General features: G+C 38.7%; 1 protein-coding gene across 1 annotated transcript in view; it reads left to right on the top strand.

The window, feature by feature from the left end:
• LOC102848396 (ATP-binding cassette sub-family A member 13-like) overlaps positions 1-14030 on the top strand; it is a 619024-nt gene that overhangs the window by 421756 nt on the left and 183238 nt on the right. Inside the window, exons 21-22 of the mRNA XM_006902979.1 lie at positions 1601-1778; positions 12003-12118. Coding sequence (XP_006903041.1) covers positions 1601-1778; positions 12003-12118 — 294 coding nt within the window. The remainder of the gene's footprint in view (positions 1-1600; positions 1779-12002; positions 12119-14030) is intronic.

Genomic DNA, 14030 nt, shown 5'->3' with positions numbered 1-14030 from the left:
GGAGAAGGGTGCAACAATGAATGAATGGAATTCCAAAATCTCTGTAGATGTTCATTGAAATGAAAAATAAACAACGTAAATTAAAAAACAAACAAACAAACAAAAAAGCAAGGAAACACTGCATGCTTCAAAGTTGGGAAACATGTACGCCAGGGATGTGTCCTATCTTCATAGCTTTTCAACCTGTATGCAAAACATATTATCTGCGAGGCTGGGCTCTAATAGAAGAAATGTGGCATAAGGATTGGTCGAAGATCTATCAACAATCTGCGTTATGCAGATGACAGAACCGTGTTTGCTGAAACTAAGGAGGACCTGAAATGCTTGCAACAGAGGGTCAAGGACTGCACCCTTCAGTATGGATTGAAGCTCAATGTCAAGAAGACAAAGATTCTCACCACTGGACAATTGGCAGCATCAGGATGGATGATGACGAGATTGAGATTGTTAACAATTTTAGTCTGCTTGGCTCCATGGTCAACACTCTTGGCACCAGTAGCCAGGAAATGAAAATACCTATTGCGATGGGAAAGTCTGCTGTTAGGGACTTCTCCAAAGTGCTGAAGAGCAATGTAGTCACTCTGGATACTAAGGTGTGTCTGACACAGGCTGTCATCTTTGTAATCACTTGTTATGCATCAGAGAGTTCGACAATGACTAAGAAGTATAGAAGGAGAATTGATGCTTTTGAGCTTTGGTGTTGGAGAAGAGTGCTGAGAGTGCCATGGACTGCCAAGAAAACAAACAGATTCATCCAGAAGAGGGTTAAACAGGGCTGCTCCTTGGAGGCAAGGATTCTGGGGCTTCATCTGACATATTTTGGACATGTTGTCAGGAGGGACAGTTACTTGGAGAGGGACATCATGCTTGGGAGGGTGGAACAAGAGGGGAAGACCCTCTATGAGGTGGATTGATTCAGTGACTGGGTTAATCAGGATGGGAGTGTCAGAGACAGTGCAATTGGCACAGGATAGAGCAAGGTTTAGGGTTGTTGTACATAGGGTCACTATAAATCGCAAGGGATTCCATGGCACATAACAACAACAACAATAGCAAGAACCTTAACTATATAAGAGTCATATACTAATTTTCAGCTTCTGCCATTTATGACCTCTGACAGGATTCTAGGTAGATGCTATTGTATTTATACTACAAGAAGGAAGGACATAGTGAGCAGTGTTTGCTGCAAAGTTTTATTATATCCTCCTAATATAACTTGATTGTTCCTAAAAGAATAGCTTAAAGGTAAGGCATAATGGATTTCATATTTGAATGTAAATAATTTTCCAAGTAAAAAAAAAAGATGACCTCAAATTATCTAGCATACAATATTACAAAAATACAAAATTATATATAATTATGTATAATATACCAGAAATTATATATCATTTTTTAATTTCATTGACCAAATTCTGAAATTAATCAAGAATTAGTGACTACATGCCCATTATCTTGTGTAATCATTGTTCTAGAAACAGGTGGGTCATAACTGAAATTTTCCATGGGTGTCATCATAAAATTGCTTATTTTATTATTAATTGAGTTCACTGATAAAAAAGCAATTGTTGAAATATGTATAAACCCTTTTGTTGTTCTACAGCCTGGAGAATATCCGCCAATGTGGCGTTGCCCTCTGCATTCTACTGGGATTTTCCATCTTGACTGCATCAATCGGAAGCTCTGTGGTGAAAGACAGGGTTAGCGGGGCCAAACGATTGCAGCACTTAAGTGGCCTTGGATACAGGATGTACTGGTTCAGTAACTTCCTATATGACATGGTAGGATTTTTGAATGAATTCCTCTGTGACTTTTTCTGGTAAAATGTTTAATTATGTAAACTAGATAAAGGGATGACTTTGGCCACCACAGACTAAGCTCCAAGAAAAAACCTCCCCAAATCCATTCCTATTAAGTTAATTCCAACTTACAGAGACTCAATAGAATAGAATAGAACTTAACTATTCAATAAACGTTTATAGCTAAGGTGTTCAGAGGGTCAGTTTGAGTTTAATGGTACCTAACAATAACAAATCATTAATAAAGCAGATCATTACATCTTTCTCTTGTGGAAGAAATGCGAGGACTCGACCATCCACTTTCTGTTGCAGAAAGCTTATGGGAAAATAATGTAAAGTTTCTTGTTTTGCTTATAGTCACCAATCTTTGAAAATGTTTTGTAAGTTCAACAATTGAAAAAGAACAGAAAGAGATTTTGTAGATAAGATGCATACAAATTTTTTATCTCTATATACCTATTGAGGATCAAAGGAGAATTCATGCCTTTGACCTGTAGTGCTAGAGAAGAGTATTGAATGTACCATGGACTGCTAGGAAAACAAACAGATTCATCCTGGAAAGGGATAAACTGGGAGGCTCCTTGGAGGCAAGGATTCTGAGGCTCCCTCTAACATACTTTGGATATGTTGTAAGGAGAGACTTATCCTTGAAGAGGGACATCATGCTTGGGAGGGTGGAGGGCAAGCGCAGTAGGGGAAGGCCCTCTATGAGGTGGATTGATTCAGTGATGGGTACTCGGGATGGGTGTGTCAGAGACACTGCGATTGGCACAGGACAGAGCAGAGTTTAGGGCTATTGTACTTAGGGTCGCTATGAGTCGCAAGCAACTCGACAGCACATAACAACAAACAACAACATACCTATTGTTTAATCACCTTTAGCAAATTTTAAAAAACTATTTTTTATTGCTTTTAATGTGAATGTAGGAAAATTAAATATTGTTAAGGAAGAAATGGAATGCATAAATATTGACATACTAGGCATTGGTGAGATGAGATGGACTGGCACGGGCACTTTGAGTCAGATGATCATATATTACTCCGGAGATGAAAAGGTGAGGGAAAATGGGGTTGCTTTCATAGTTAGAAAAGCCATTTCTAGATCTGTCTTGAAGTACAATATTGTGACAGGATAATATCCATATGCATACAAGGAAGTCCAATGAATACCACTATCATTCAGATATATGCACCAACAACCAGAGCCAAAGAAAAGGAAATAGATTTCTACCAACTTTTACAGTCTGAGGTCGACCGAGCATACAATCAAAATGCACTGATAATAATGGGGGACTGGAATGCAAAAGTTGGGAACAGAGAAGAAGATTCAGTAGTTGGAAAACATGGACTCAGTGACAGAAATTTAACTGTAGATAGAATGATTGAATTTTGCACATAATGACTTAACACATTGTAAACACATTTTTTAAGAAACGTAAACACAGGTTATACACATGGATTTCACCTGATGATATGCATAGGAATCATATTGATTACATCTGTGAAAGAACTGCTGGAGAATCTCAATATCAGCTGTGAAAACTAAGCCAGGAGCTGATTGTGTAACAGACCACCAACTACTCATATGCAAGTTCAAGCTGAAACTGAGGAAAATTAAACCAAATCCATGAGAACCAAAATATAACTTTGAGTCTATCCCACCTGAATTTCAGAACCATCCAAGAAACACATTTGAAACACTCATGAGTGAAGACCAGATGAGTTGTGGGAGGGTTCAAGGGTATCATCCAGGAAGAGTGCAAACGTTCATTACAAAGACAGGAGGAAGAAAAGACCAAAATGAATGTTAGAAGAAATTCTGAATATTGCACTGGAGTGCAGAGAATCCAAAGGAGAAGGAAGAATTCAAGATACTAAAGAGCTGAACAGAAGATTTCGAAAGGCCATACGAGATGAGAAAGTAAAATATTACAATGAAATGTGTAAGGAGCTGGAGTCAGAAAATCAAAAGGGCCGAACTCGCTAAGAATTTCTTAAGCTCAAGGAAGTGAAGAACAAATTCAAACCTCGAGTTGCTATAATTAAGGATGCTTTAGGCATAATATTAAATGATCTAGGAAATATTAAAAGAAGATGGAACAGAATAATTTAATGAAACAACATAGGAGCAAGAGCCTACGGCGATGAAAAAAAAGTTCAAGCTGTTTTGAAGGAAATAGCAAAACATAAGACCCCAGGAATAGATGGTATACCAATTGACATATTTCAGGTATAGATCCTGCCCTGGACGTGCTCACTAAGTTGTGCCAAGAAATCTGGAGAACAACCATTTGGCCAACTGACTGGAAGTTGTTCCCATTCCAAAGAAGTGTTACACAACAACATGTGGTAAATATAGAACAATCTCATTGATTTCATATGCAAGCAAGATTCTACTGAAGATTATCCAAAAACGACTGAAACAGCACATCAGCAGAGAACTGCTAGAAGTCCAGGGTGGGTTTAGAAGGGGTTGTGGTACTAGGGATATTGTAGTTAATGTTAGATGGATCTTGGCTGAAAGCAGGGAATACCAGAGGAATGTCTATTTTTGTTTCATTGATTATGCAAAGGCGTTTGACTGTGTGGATCATGACAAACTGTGGCTGACTCTGAGAAGAATGGGAATCCCAGAACACTTGATAGTGCTCATGTGAAACCTATACTTGGACCAAGAGGCAGTCGTCAGAACAAAGCAAGAAAACACTGCATGGTTCAAAATTGGGAAGGGTTTATGCCAGTGATGTTGTCCTGTCCCCATACCTTTTCATTCTGTATGCAGCGAAGATTATGTGGGAGGCTGGGCCCTATAACAAGAAATGTGGCATCAGGATTGGTGGAAGATCTATCAACAATCTGCGTTATGCAGATGACACAACCCTGCTTGCTGAAACTGAGGAGGACCGGAAGCACTTGTTGCTGAGGGCCTTCAATATGGATTAAGGATCAATGTCAAGAAGACAAAGATTCTCACCACTGGACCAATTGACAGCATAGAATGGATTGTGAAGAGATTGAGATTGTTGCAGCTTTAGTTTGCTTGGCTCCACAGTCAACACTCTTGGCACCAGTAGCCAGGAAAATAAAAGATGTATTGCAATGGGAAAATCTGCTGTTAGGGACCTCTCCAGAGTACTGAAAAGCAATGGTGTCTCTCTGGAGACTAAGGTGCGTCTGATACAGGCCATGGTCTTTACAATCACTTATTATCCATCAGAGAGTTAGACAATGACTAGGGAAGATAGAATAATTGATGCCATTGAGTTGTGGCGTTGGAAAAGATTATTGAGTGTACTATGGACTGCAAGAAAACAAACAAATTCATGCTGGAGAGGGTTAAATAGGGCTTCTCCTTGGAGACAAGGATTCTCAGGCTTCATCTGACATACTTTGGTCATGTTGTAAGGAGAGACTGGTCCTTGGAGAGGGACATCATGCTTGGGAGGATGGAGGGTGCAGGAGGGGAAGGCCCTCAATGTGGTGTATTGATTCAGTGACTGTGGTAATCAGGATGGGTGTATCAGAGACAGTGCGATTGGCACAGGAGAGAGCAGAGTTTAGGGTTGTTGTATATAGGGTCTCTATGAGTCACAACAATACTTTTACAATATGTTTCATTCATATACATTGTTTTAAGCAATCTTTCATTTACATTGTGCTTCATACAATCATTCATGTACATTCTAATTTATATTCTTTTTATACTAGTTTTTTACAAATTTAGAATACATTGTTTCCTAACACCAGATCCTTCCTACTTCCCTCAGCCCCCCACCCATCAAATTGTACAACCCATGATTACTTTTGCCCCACACATCATTACTTCTCTGCTTCCACTCTCCTGTTCCACTTGGGTCCTCATACTCATTCTACAATAATGGTTTTATGTAATATTTGTCCTTGTGGAACTCAGTTCACTCAGCATAATGCTTTCTACTCCCTCTCAAGTTAGGTGGTAATTTACAAAATCATTGCTCCTGCATACTGTGTAGTATTCCATCTTATGAATGTATCATAATTTCTCAACCCATTTGATTATGGTTGGGCATCTGGGCTTTAACATACTCTTGATAAGAAGTAGAATGGGAAATGATAATAATTAGAAAGGATATGTCTTCTGCATGCATAAAATCAACTTAAGTGTGAGTTTTGCCTCATCTTCGAATTTTTCTATAAAAGATTATTATTTTCTTTCATGTACTCATTTTTCTGCATATAGATTGAATAGGTCTGGTGATAGGACACATCCCTGGCATACACTCTTCCCAGTTTTGAACCATTCAATGTTTCCATGTTCTGTTCTGATGACTGCCTCCAAGTCCAAGTATAGTTTTCACATAAGCATGATTAAGTATTCTGGGATTCACATTCTTCTCACAGTTAGCCACAGTTTGTTATGAGCCACACAGTCAAATGCCTTTGATTAGTCAATGAAACACAGATAGACATTCCTCTGGTATTCCCTACTTACAGCCAAGATTCATATATAATTAGCTACAATATCCCTAGCACCACAGCCTCTTTTAAACCTGGCTTGAACTTCTGGCAGTTCTCTGCTGATGTGCTGTTATAATAATTTTTGCATAATGTTCAGTAGAAGAATCCTTGCATGTGGTATTAATGATGTTGTCTGATAATATCTGTACTCTGTCAGACCACCTTTCTTTGGATTGGGAACAAATTTAGAACTCTTGCAGTCAGTTGGCCAGGTGGTTGTCCTCCAGATTCATGGCACAACTTGGTGAGTACATATAGGGAAGCAGCCATATCTTTTCGATCTATATGCAGAACAGATTATCCTGGACACAAGGCTTTATGATGAGAAATGTGGTATCAGAATTGGACAAACAGTTATCAATAATCTGCATTATGCAGATGACACAACCCTGCTTGCTGAAACTGAGGAATACATGAAGTGCTTGATGCAGAAGGTCAAGGACTGCAGTCTTTATTGTATATTGAAGCTCAATATCAAGAAAAGAAAGATTCTCACCACTGGGCCAACTGGCAGTATCATGGGTAAAGTGATGGAGATTGTTAACAGCTTTAGTTTGCTTGGCTCCACAATGAACAGCAGAGAGGAAATGAAAAGACAAATTGCATTGGGAAAATCTGCTGTCAGAGACCTCTTCTCCAAAGTACTAAATAGCAACTATGTCAGTCTGGAGACTAAGGTACACCTTATGCAGGCCATGGTCTTTGCAATCACTTGCTATGCATCAGAGAGCTGGGCAATACCTAGGGATGATACAAGGAGAATTGATGCCTTTGAACTGTGGTGTTGGAGAAGCATATTGAGTGTACCATGGACAGCTAAGAAAATGAATAGGTTTTTCCTGGAGAGGGTAAAGCCAGGTCACTCCTTGGAAGCAAGGATTCTGAAGTTTCATCTGACATATTTTGGGCATGTTGCGGGGAGGGACCAGTCCTTGAAGATGGACATCATACTTGGGAGGGTGGAAGGACAGTGCAGGAAAGGAAGACCCTAGATGAGGTGGATTGATTCAGTGACTGGGGTAATGGGTAGGAGTGTCAGAAACAATAAGATAGGCACAGGATAGAGCAGAATATAGGGCTGTTGTACATAGGGTTGCTATGAGTCGTATATGACTCAATGGCACATAACAATAACAACTACAAGAACAGCAACTCATTTTTCTAGTGTAAACCCTTCATAACCTTTCTTGACTCTTTATGAGGACAGTAGCAGGTGAATTTTTAGGCTGTTCCTCCACTCCAAGCCATTAATCTAAATACACACACACACACACACACACACACACACACACACACACACGCTGTCTCTCTCTCTAATCCATTCTCACTGTTATGTGTTATTATATGAAAGTTATGATTTCCATAGGAAAGTTGTATTTTTTCCCTTGTAAATATATGTCATCCCATGTTCTAGAAAGAGGGGGAAAAAAGATCCTGGAATTTATAGAGGACTTAGCCTGTGCAGATGGAAACATAGCTGTTTTAATTCTGTTATTGGAGTACAACGTTCCTTACATGACCTGGAATATATAACATTTGCTTTTAGGAAATAAATTCTGAGGGATAGGTCATAAGTAATTTTGTTGCTTATCTAAAGCAGTATGTCTTTGACTGTTCAAATAAATCAGTGGCTCTGAGAAAGCAATATGGGCAATGTCCCTTGTTATTTACAGCTTCTGGATACCACCTGTATGGTCAGCTATGAGTTGGTTTCAACTTGATAGAAATTATATATATTTAGCTTTTGAGATAGCTTCAAATACAATAGATTTATTTTGGTTTGAATAGACAATTTCTAAAAAATATATAATTTTAAAGAGGTACATGTATATTACTTTGGTATTTTAGGATATTAAATTGTATAATCAGGTTTCTCCTCAAACTTACACAATCATAGGAATTATACAGGCACTTACCAACAAAACAAAATGAGAAAAAACTCCCCAGAGCCTAATGCTCAAGATTCTGGTTAAACAGGTCTGCGTGAGACTTAAGAATATGCTTCTTATGAAATACCCAAGGGAATTTATTAGTGTCGGAAAATTATGAGATTCCAGAAAAATATCTTTATAAACTCACCACTGTTTTGATCTTTCTTCAAAAGTATAGCAAAACGATGCAACAGGAAAGTGATGCTCATGGCAAGCCCTGGTGGCTTAGTGGTAAGAAGTTGTACTGCAATCCCAGAGGTGTGTGATTCAAATCCACCAGATGGTCTGCTGGAGGATGAGGGACAATCTCCTCCTGTACCAGTCAGATCCAATTTGATGGTAAACACAAAATAAAAATAATAAGATTTAAAAAAAGAAGAAGAAACTGACGCTCTATTTTGAGCACCAGGAGCACAGGAAACATCAGAAAACTGTTGCCAATAAAGAATCAAGTTGATTATGAGTTAGTTGTATAAGGTGGGGAAATAATTTTTTCACTGGCCCTCCACTCCTGTCAACTCTGTGGAACACTTTCTGCAGTGAACTAAACAACTAGCCTCAGCACAAAGGCCTGCCTCCCTAATTACTATACACTCTGTGTGATGTTGGCTTAAAAGTTATCTTTTCTAGCCATTACATTAGCCCCTTCTGGTCTCCAGCTACCATAACTGTGACACATAGTCTTGCAAATAACCAAGAGCTGTGGGACTAGAATAAGAGAGATAATACTTCCCACACTGAGTAGAAATACTTTATGGAGACTAGAGGAAGATCTTGGTGAAAATGAGAACCTGGTGAGAGCAAGACCCTGGTGATTGTAGTGAGAGACTGTGGCGTTGCTGTGGAAAAACTGTGTCAAGTTGTAACCAGAGGAGCCCTGAAATAAAGGCCACAGTTAAAGGTTTTGCTGTTCCTGCCATGTGATGGAAGGAGAAGCTTACTTATGACCTAAAACTAGAGCCTGAACTAATCAAGGAATTGTGTCTTGTGACTGTTGAGCTAAAACCTAGACTTGCTTTGGGTGATATTTGTTGTCTTTTCTACTTCCAACTTTCCTGATACCAAAACTGTGAGTAAAAGTCAACAATTCAGAAAATATAGGACACAAATGATTTTAAAGAGAGAGTGGCTCGTTCAGGTTCATATCTCTTGCAATGTCAGCCTCTAACTTCCAGCCAATTCCTTTATCCAGGACCACTCATTGTCACTGACCACTCATTTCCCACCTCTCCCAGCAAATGATATATAATGACAAAGATCTTCCCAGCAAAAAGAAGAGGCCACACTCCAAGAATGGGCTCTTATGATTGATGATTGACCATATTTCTAGGATATCAGAGGATATCCAAAGTCTCTAAACCCCAGAGTGTTCTGGTGCTCTGTTTTACAACTTTTTAATTATTATTTTCTCCCTCCTACATCTTACTTAATGATACGTAGTCTAAAAATAAAAATAATTTCATTTTTGTTTGATAGTTCCACCTTTTTCCAATTTATGCTGTTGTTGTTAAGTGCTGTAGAGTTGTAGATGACCCATAGTGACCCTATGAACAAAACCTTGAACTCAAAACTTTCATCTTTCCTCCAAGTAAACAGGGTTTCCAGAGGCATTTTTTTAAAGTGGATACACTCCTGCTTTGCCAAATTTACACTGATTATTATATTCAATCACTCATTGAACAATTATTTCTGAAGCTTGTTATTGGATAAAGGTTCTCTGGTGGCATAATTGGCCACTAACCAAAAAGCAGCCTGGCTGGCTGGTGGTCATCTCGATGGTGGTTTCATCTTGATGGCAAGGGAAGTTTCTGGGGTCCTTATTATTGTGTGTTACTGTTCTTTATCCCCCCTCAAAAGTGGGTGGCCCTTGAACCTTAGACCATTGATAAGGGTGGAGGCCAGCAATCATTTGTCTATTTGCTATACTGAACAAATTGGATGTGTGAAGCTGAACACTGTCCCATAGTCGTGTCAAATACCATAATAGTCACCCATTATGTATAATGGTTGCAGGAGTAGCATCCACTTCCTAAACTAGGTGCCTCTGGAAATCTACAAACTCTTATAAATTTACAGAAATGATGTTAATCATAGGTCTTTTGTGCAAAGCTTACTCTGAGTTATTCAACTCGACAACATTTAACCATTGCTAATTTAGACTAGTGCTGTTATATCTGGAGGAACATTCTTCCATTTTGCACATCAGGATATATATATCATATAGCAATATGAAATAACCTGGGTTAAATATGATGCTGAACCTTGTGCCATGGGGATATAAAATACCACAATGGTTTCTATTGTGGACAGTGTTTGGTGGAGCTCCCACTTGTAAAACAGGTTGAGAAGCAGGAGTGCATCAATTTCCTAAACCACATGCCTCTGGAAACTCTAGGAACTTGGAGAAACAACAACAGCTATGGAAAGGCATTAGGTCTTTTGTTCATAGAGTCGCTATGAGTTGACCTCGACTTGATGGCAATCAACAGCAACAAACCTAAAGGCAGGTGGTTCAAACCCATCAGTCTGCCTGAGGGAGAAAGATAAAACTGTTTTTAGAAATATTTACAGCCTTGGAAGCCCTATAGACACTTCTGCTTTGTCCCACAGTAGTTTTATGAGTAAGAAAGAAACTAAACTCAATGGCAATTACCTTGGCTTTATTGGTTTGCCATTGGAAAGTGTCTCTTCATGCATGGAATTTATGTTATGAAAAGAACAGGCAAGAAGTGAAGACAAATTACGCACACAAGATAGAATTTGTTAGTGATTGTTATTGTTGTTGTTGTTGTGTACCATTGAGTCAGAGCCTATCCATAGCTGATCTTCCAGCAGGTTTTCAGAGACAGTTAATTGCACTGGAGGAGTGTGCCCATCCTTCTCCTGCAGAGATCTGAAATTTGAACTTTGGGATTACAATGTTGTTTCTTGCCACTAGGTCACCAGAGCTTCCTTTATTAGGAATTTGAATAAATAATATGATGGATGGTAACTTAAATCATATATCTTGGGAAGGCTCCAAGGAGATGACATTAAGCTGATATATCAAAAAATAATAATCAGTTAACTTCATGAAAGACACTCTGCATCAATACATGCAAGAAGAGGCAGCAAGAGTAGAAGAGCAATATTGGTGTGCTACAGCCACCTAAGGGAAGTATGGTTCTTCTTGACTGGGAAACTCGAGGCGGGATTGGACAAAAATGCAGAAAGTGAAAGAGTAGGAATTATTGACAGGGTAAGCCCTCTTCTTCTTCTGAGTATGTAGGTGTCTGGATATCTTTCACTGTAGATATCTGCATTCATGTAAGGTTGCTAGGTGATACAAACAATTTAAACTTGCCCTTTACATATAAAAGTTGGTAGCTGGAACCACACAGAAACAGTGCCTTTAAGAAAGTCAAGACAATCTGTCCCCATAAAGATTACAGCCAAGAATATCCTACACAGCTCATTTCTACTCTGTATCAACCTGGGAGTTGGAATCTACCCAATGGCAGAAGCAGACTCTTGTCATACAGATTCTTCCCTAAGAAGATGGCTATTAGAAAACATAATGCAGATGAATGATTGTTTGAAATTAATTAAATAAAAATAATATGGCTATAGGTTAAGCTCAGGGCAAATTCCACTGCAGAAAAATGTATAATCTGCAAAATAATTATGAAGGAAAAGAATTCAAGTAGAAATTTAAAGGAAAAACTTTGGAATAAGCAGATGACGGTATAATAAGGTCATCCACTCTAACAAGTATCCTATTTTTCTTTCCTCTTTTTAGATCTTTTATTTGGTTTCCCTGAGCCTGTGTTTTGCTGTTATTGTTGCCTTCCAGTTATCAGCCTTTACTTTCCGGGAGAACTTGGCAGCCACAGCCCTCCTGCTGGTGCTTTTTGGGTATGTAAGGAGAAACACTGTTGCAGAATTATGCTTTATTTTCTGAATTTGTAAACCCTCCGGATGGCTTTGAACCTGCTCTTGGGCTGCATGATTTTCTCTTCTCAAGCTTCTACGAAGGGCAGCAAGAAACAAGTTTGAACAAGGTGATAAATTCTTTATGTAGGAAGAGGGCTGCGGTACAATTGTAATGAGGATGGCTCTGGCTTTCTCTTAGAAAGGCCATCAAGCTGCTTGACAAACCTGTTCAGTGTGAAACGGATTCACTGTTATTCTTACATTGACATTAATCTGGGTGTCTAGCTTGTAATGCAGCTCACTCTGAAAATGCATTTGAGCCCTTTTTCTTATGAAAAGTATGTCTGGCATAATATAACTCATATTTTAGCAACCAAAGTAAAATTCACTGTAGTTAATTTTGTTCTGACTTATAGTGACATTCCATCAGGTTTCAGAAGCTGTAAATATTTATATGCAGAGGACTTTTCCTCTTACACCTGTGAATTAGAATTGAAAATTGTGAATGCCATGATAAATTGGAATTGCCAAACTTTTCGTTCAGGCCCAAACACAATGCAGGGCTAATTATAGTACACGTTACCATCAGGGCTCCTCCCTATGACACTGTTGTTGTCAGGTGTCTTTGAATCATAAAGACCCTATGAACAACGTACCAGAACCTTACTTTATTCTGTGATGTCCTAATGATTTCTGCCATGCTCAAGCCCATAATTATAGTCACCAAGGTAATTCATCATTTTGAGGACCATTCTCTCTTCCATTCCCGACCTTTCTCAGAGCACAATGTCTTTTTACAGGAACTAGCCCCTCCTGATAACATCCTCAACATTTTTGAAATAAAATATCACCATCCTTGCCTCTGTTGAGAACCCTGTACCTATTTCCTTCAAGACAGATATGTTTGTTATTTTGGCAGTTTATGGTTTATTCAATACTCTGGCCAACATTACAATTTGAAAGTGTCAGTTCTTTCTTGGTCTTCTTCATTCAACACTCAAATTTTCAGCTGGGTGGCCTAGTGGCAAGAAGCTACAGTGCAATCCTGAAGGCACTCAGAGACCACCAGTTGTTCGACAGAAGAATGGGCAATGGATTCAGTGCAATTAACTGCCTCTGAAAACCTACTGGAGGGCCAACTATGGGTTGGTTCCAACTTGACTGTTCATATAAACAACACTTCAGATGAAGAGGAATCGTTGAAAATCTCATGACTCAGTCAGAGTCGCCTTAGTCTTTAAATTTATTGCTTTATTATATATAGATTCTTTGTAGATGTTCTGATAGCAGATTTTCCTAATATAAGCTTGTAAATGATCCAAATTGTTGCTTTTTTATTACTTCTCCCAGAAGAAAAGATCAGAACTTTTCAGCTGTGTGGAAACTCCTGCCTCTGTCATTGCACTACTATTCTGGGTTAACACACTACAAGAATATTGTTCAAGATGAGCACCCTGCACTGTTTATTGTTCTTTGTTATGTTGCTCTCTTTATTCAATGGTTCAAGAAAGTGAAGAAGACTTCAAACATTTACTAAGGGCTACAGCCTTCAATACAAATTAATGGTCAACATTAAAAAAACAAAACAAATCCCAAACAAACAGAACATCAAAAACCCAAAGAACAACCAAAAATACTCACCACTGGACTATTAGGAAACATCATGAGAGATGGACAAAAAATTAAAATTTTCAAGTATTTAATTTTATTTGGATCTATGATGAACACTCATGGTAGCAGCAGTCAAGAAACCAAAAGACATGTTACAATGAGAAAAATATTCTTTCCAGTTTTTCTCAGTCCTATCCCCACCCCAACGTCAGCCTCATTCTACAACAGTGGCACCGTATAATATTTGCCCTTTTGTGACTGAGATATTTCACTCAGCATAATG

Source organism: Elephantulus edwardii, unplaced genomic scaffold, assembly GCF_000299155.1.
Source record: "Elephantulus edwardii isolate Elephantulus edwardi_28Jun2011 unplaced genomic scaffold, EleEdw1.0 scaffold00482, whole genome shotgun sequence".
In the NCBI taxonomy this organism is placed as follows: domain Eukaryota; kingdom Metazoa; phylum Chordata; class Mammalia; order Macroscelidea; family Macroscelididae; genus Elephantulus; species Elephantulus edwardii.
This window is presented reverse-complemented; position numbering and strand designations above follow the sequence as displayed.